The following is a 5,308-nucleotide window of genomic DNA, read 5'->3' as shown; positions in this document are numbered from 1 at the left end:
CCTTTAAGTCCCTAAAGTCGGGTCTCTACTAATAAAATGAAGCTGATATGGCAGTCAATAAGAAAATCGATGAATACTCAAATCGATCATGCACAATATGAGAAGCAAAGCAGGTGTAAAGAATGAGCAAAATATGAATAGATGTGTACCTGGGCGACGATCACGAATGCGCTATCATGAAACATGGTTAGTTAACAATGAACAGATACAATTAAGCGCATATCAAGGAACAGAGTAAATCAATCATGCCTGGAAAACCAATCAACTAATCAGTAAATCAATCATGAAATCACATATGTTGGGCCCCCACCAAAGCCCGTTTATTTTAGCATGAATTAATTTCGTAAATTCCATTAATTGGAATTACAAAATATAATCCTTACTTATTTTAAAACATTTTTAAAAAAACCAAAGAAAGTTCGAAAATGGCTTGCCGGAAAGAAAAATGGCGGCCAAATTTTATTAAAAACGGGATTTTGGTATCTAAAACTCTAAAGACGAGAGATTTGAGGATTTGAAATCATTTTAGAAAAAATAAAAAAATAAAATAAAAAAATAAAAAATAAAAAAAATAAAAAAAATAAAAAATAAAAAAAAATAAAATAATAATATTAACATAAGCTAGAAAAATCATTTGAAAACGGAGTTAGGAAATTATTTTTGAAAACAAAGTTGAAAGAATTTTGGGGGTGGCACGTGGCTCAGAAAGGTGGCCATGCAGTGCGCATTTCCTCATGTTGCTCCACTTTGCATCTTTGAAGCAATCAATGCACTCCTCTGTATTGTTCCCTTCACAATGAACCGCTTGATCATTACCCTTTTGCTTCAACATCTTAGCCACCAAGACCTGTTCCTCAGCACACTTGGCATCCCACCCAACACTGAAATCACCATTAGCGAGATATCTGAGTCTACAACTGTCACAATACCAGCTGATAGCTCCTCCTTTCTGAGTGGGCAGCACCGATAAAAGACCCGGATATTACCTGTGACATTTCTGTATCTCCACGCTGTATCACATTAAAATCAAGCTCAGCTTCATTCTGATCACCAACCATACTAGATGCAGCTTCCCTTGGCGGTAAATTCCAGTGCAAAGAAGCACACTGAATATGTCAAATGCTGACATACTGGCAACTGGAATCTCGAAGTTGTCGATCTCTCTGTTCATCACATCTCCTTGCTCGACAAATAGAGAGGCCATTTGAGTGAAGATAACAGAGTATATGATGGTGCATAGCCATATTGACAACATTTTTAGAACACATTTGGCTTCTTCAACTTGAGTCGCAGCGCAAAGTCTCCATGGATTAGGGTCCACCATATCAGCCTCTATCATCATGGCAGCCTTGTATAGGAACTTAAGCTCAGTGCTGTGAAGAATCTTCCTACTACCTTTGATGGCAGATTCTGATCCTCCTAGCTCATACAAATCATCACCATTTTCAGGAACAACGACATCCCTTTTGTGGAAGGCAGCAACGAATACCTGAGCAACTCGGGGCAAAGGGTTGCCACACGGTTTAATATGCTGATAACCCGGTGAGCCACACAAGAATATTACTAAGGCAATAATAGCTGAACCTGTTGACACCAGGAACCCTAGTATCCACTTCCCAGAAACCTCAAAATAGACCAAAATGGTGCTGGAAAAGAGAGACCCCAAGTTAAGTGCAAAGTAGAAATGGCTGAAGAAATCTGTTTTGGAGTTCATTTCTCTAGGGTTTGTCTCATCGAATTGATCTGCTCCAAGGGTGGCTAGCGGTTAGGGGTGCGACTATGGGTATCTCTGCATGTGCAACACGAGATAACGTCGCTACAGCTGCAGGAGAGATGGCAGCTTCTGTGATAAATGAACCAACTGGGTGTGCTGGTGGCAAATGGGAAGGAAACCAGGTGGCCTTGATGAAGATGGATTCCGATTGGTTAGGAATTTGAAGATTCAAGCATGAATGTCTGGGTGTCGGATTTATTGATCTGGGTTGGGGTTATCGGCTTCCATTCGATACAATGCGTGTAGGGGAAAACTCCGTTGTCAAGGGTTCCCACCTTCTCAATATACCCCAGCAGTAGTGGTCTTTCCTTCGCTAAAATGATTGGAGCGAACACCTCTCGAACCAAACCCAAATATGCCATTGAGAGCAACCCCGTCCAAAAGGAGCCAACCTGGTCTTCGCTACAACCAAACATAATTTGTGCACCAGAACCATCGGTAAGATACGCAATTTTGTAAGGATAAGTGACATCTGTATCAAAGCATGGGTCTCTTGATTGACACGAAGCTGTTGCAGGGAACATTTATGCCATATCCCATGCTCCCACTCAGTTCGATATGCCTCTAAAATGCCAATATTTCTCATGATTAATCCTCCAGTTGGAAAGTCAGGTCTGGGCATGTAGTGACCTTCTAAGTGATGAAAGAATTTGACCCGGTTTTCATCAAATATAGAAATGATGTCGTCCATTGAGCCATAAACCAGTCATCTCCCGTTAGGACTCCATGCAACTGAAAGGACGAATTTCTTACCGCCATCTCTATCGGTAGGCTTAGAGCTTTCTGGACGAGGGATGGCAAGGGTGTCAATCAGCTTCCCTATGGCAGTGTCTCAATGTTTAATCGATGCACCATTCCCACCTGAAACTGCTGAAATAGAACCCCCAAGATCAAACTACATTTTGCCACACTTTCGAGGGAAGAGCTTCCAGAGTGGCGATTATGACATGGGTAATCGACATCCAAACGTGAACGAATCTATCTAACGAAATTGAAGCGGCGACGGTGCCAGATAAGTGAACAGCAACGGCAACACCACTGGACAGTGGCCAGCGTCGTTTGAAATTAGCGCCGGTAGTGGAGCAAAGGCAAAGATGCCCGATCCATTCCCTGTGAGATCTATTGAAACTCAATGATATATTCTTCCTCAGAAGCAAACGACTCCAAAGGCTGCCACTGCCACTATACCCGCCATAATCACCAAGCTTAGTCAATGCAGTACCAGACACATAACGCACTACTTTTGGCTCAATACGCATGAATTAGGAGTCACCAAAATCAACCCGGAATGCATCAGGATGCCTGTTCAAGTATGCTGTACGAACAACATCTCCACTCTGGCAATATGCACAAGTTACTTCAGAACAGATATGGTCGATGCCCACCTCATCAATCATACCTCGTCTACCTTTCCAACTAGACACTTGATCAGCAGCAGCTCGAACAAGGATATTTCCAGGATGCGTGTCGACATGAATAAAGTTGCACACCAGAAGCGTCTTCAGGGAAGCATGAGTCCTAATGTGAGCAAGTGCACCTTTGATCTGTTTCTGCCAGTCAAGATCACCCACATAGTGTGAGATACTCTCATTGTGCTCACCACTCTCCATCAAAACAGCAGGATGCACCAGTGGATACCCAGGTTTAGGAAAAGAAATGTCTTTCCATCGAAGGAAATTGCAAATAAAGCGGCTCAAATGGGCAATTTCTCTTGCAAGGTCAACTGGAGATATCATGAAAAACTCCAAACTGTTGTACACTTTCATCCAGTCTCAAACACGTACCCAGTGGAGTGTGAAAGGCGGGTATGGGAAGGGTGTACATGGTGGTCTTAAAAGAAAATGGGTGTGAATATTCGGGGATGATGAGCTGGGCATGACGTCTCATGCAGGGAGTGATATTGCTCGAGGCTTAGACGTGATGGGAAAATGATGTGAATGGAGGGCTCAGAAATGGGTTTAGGGTGGCCTTTGCGTGGTGCGGAGAATGAAGATAGTGAGAGAAGCGTGTTTAATAGTGTTGGAAACATGAGGGAATGCAGTGATATGGGTATGTAAAGTATGGGTGATGATAGGTGGTGAAACTACAGGCGCGTGAGAGGTATTAGTGGGTATGAAAATCGGTTAAGATGGGAAAGAGGTGATATGAAAGGGTTAAATTGAAGATTCTGCAGGTTTGACAAGGTCGTGCATGCATAGGGATGGGTGTAGAATAGGATCAAGAAATAATGAAGCCCTGAGCACCACTGCATCTATTTTACCAACAGTCCATTTTCAATTTGAACCATGTGGACTTTTTGTCTGGGCTATCCATCCATGCACCGCACCAACAATTGATTGGAATAATTCCCGAGCACCTTTGGAACATTTCTCTACAGGCTCCATGCATCTCATGAGACTAGAATATGCAAGGAGAGTCTTGGCATTGACTGCACCGAGTTGGATTCAAGTGGTACAGCCTTAGGGTATCCCACATTTCTCTCTCCAAGCATTTGTGGACACATTACTAGTTATCCTCCACTTAATCACCATCAGCATTCCTCTTTGCAGGTCCCTATTTGGTTGGATTAGACAACAATATATTCACTTCTGCTGATGTTTTCTCAAACAAACCTTCATCATCATCTGGGTTTTCTTCCGCATGACTGCAATCACCAATATAATGAACCTGAAATCTTGCCTGAACAACCTCCAGCCTGATCTTAACCAGTACATTAGGAACCCAGCTCAAACATTGGGATAGGCTTCCAAACGGGGCACCATGAGAGCTTCTGTGGGATGATGGGCATGGCACCTCGCTGTTATATGAACTTCAACTCACCGAATAAATGATAAGACACCTGACTCCCAAAGGCTCAGCTTCTGATTTTCTTCGAAAACATTCCAATCCAGGCAACTAACCCAAACGTGATATTCACTCCAAAAAAAAAATCAAAAACAGAGGACACAATGAAAGAAAACAAAGCATATGAAAGAAGTAATAGATTAAATCTGTCTTTCTCCCATGAAAAACGGTGAGAGTTAAGAACTGGTGGGAGGCTTTCAAATGATTTTAATACTCAAATAAATAGCATGAACGTGATATAACTCATATAGGGGATAATAGAGACCAAACGATCAAACGTTGAGAAACAATTTTAACACAGTAGATAGTCAAAACAAGCATCTAAATATCAGAAAGAAGCATGGTGTGATTGGATATCAAATGAAATAAGATAAGAGTGGAGAACCTAAAGTGTGAAATGATCGAATCTCAGCAATTCCTCCCTTGTTCCTCTCTTGCCTTCCTTCTCTTTCTCTCTAACAGCTTCCTTTTTCTCTCAAAATCTCTATCTGCCCTCTCTCCTGCAGCTCCCTCACCCTCTCAAAAATCACCAAACAAAAACTGTCCTCCCCCAAAAGCTCTCTCGGTCCCTGCTCAAAACGAATTCCTCTCCCTCACAGCCAAACCCCAAAAACTCCCCCTCTCCCTAGCTCTCTTCTCAAAGCTCCCTACCCCAAAACAGAAACGCACCCCTTTTTTCCAGCTGCCTCC

The 5,308-nt window shown here is 42.5% G+C and overlaps 1 protein-coding gene across 1 annotated transcript; it reads right to left on the bottom strand.

Moving 5' to 3' along the window:
- Positions 1 to 239: 239 nt before the first annotated feature.
- Positions 240 to 1,714, bottom strand: LOC117924755 (protein NRT1/ PTR FAMILY 7.1-like). Its single transcript, XM_034843472.1, has 3 exons — positions 1,132 to 1,714; positions 848 to 1,010; positions 240 to 249 (listed from the first exon to the last, which is right to left on the bottom strand). Exons 1-3 carry the CDS (start codon positions 1,712 to 1,714, stop codon positions 240 to 242), a joined length of 756 nt encoding a protein of 251 aa, XP_034699363.1.
- Positions 1,715 to 5,308: the final 3,594 nt, after the last annotated feature.

The sequence above is a fragment of the Vitis riparia genome, chromosome 11, assembly GCF_004353265.1.
Source record: "Vitis riparia cultivar Riparia Gloire de Montpellier isolate 1030 chromosome 11, EGFV_Vit.rip_1.0, whole genome shotgun sequence".
In the NCBI taxonomy this organism is placed as follows: domain Eukaryota; kingdom Viridiplantae; phylum Streptophyta; class Magnoliopsida; order Vitales; family Vitaceae; genus Vitis; species Vitis riparia.
This window is presented reverse-complemented; position numbering and strand designations above follow the sequence as displayed.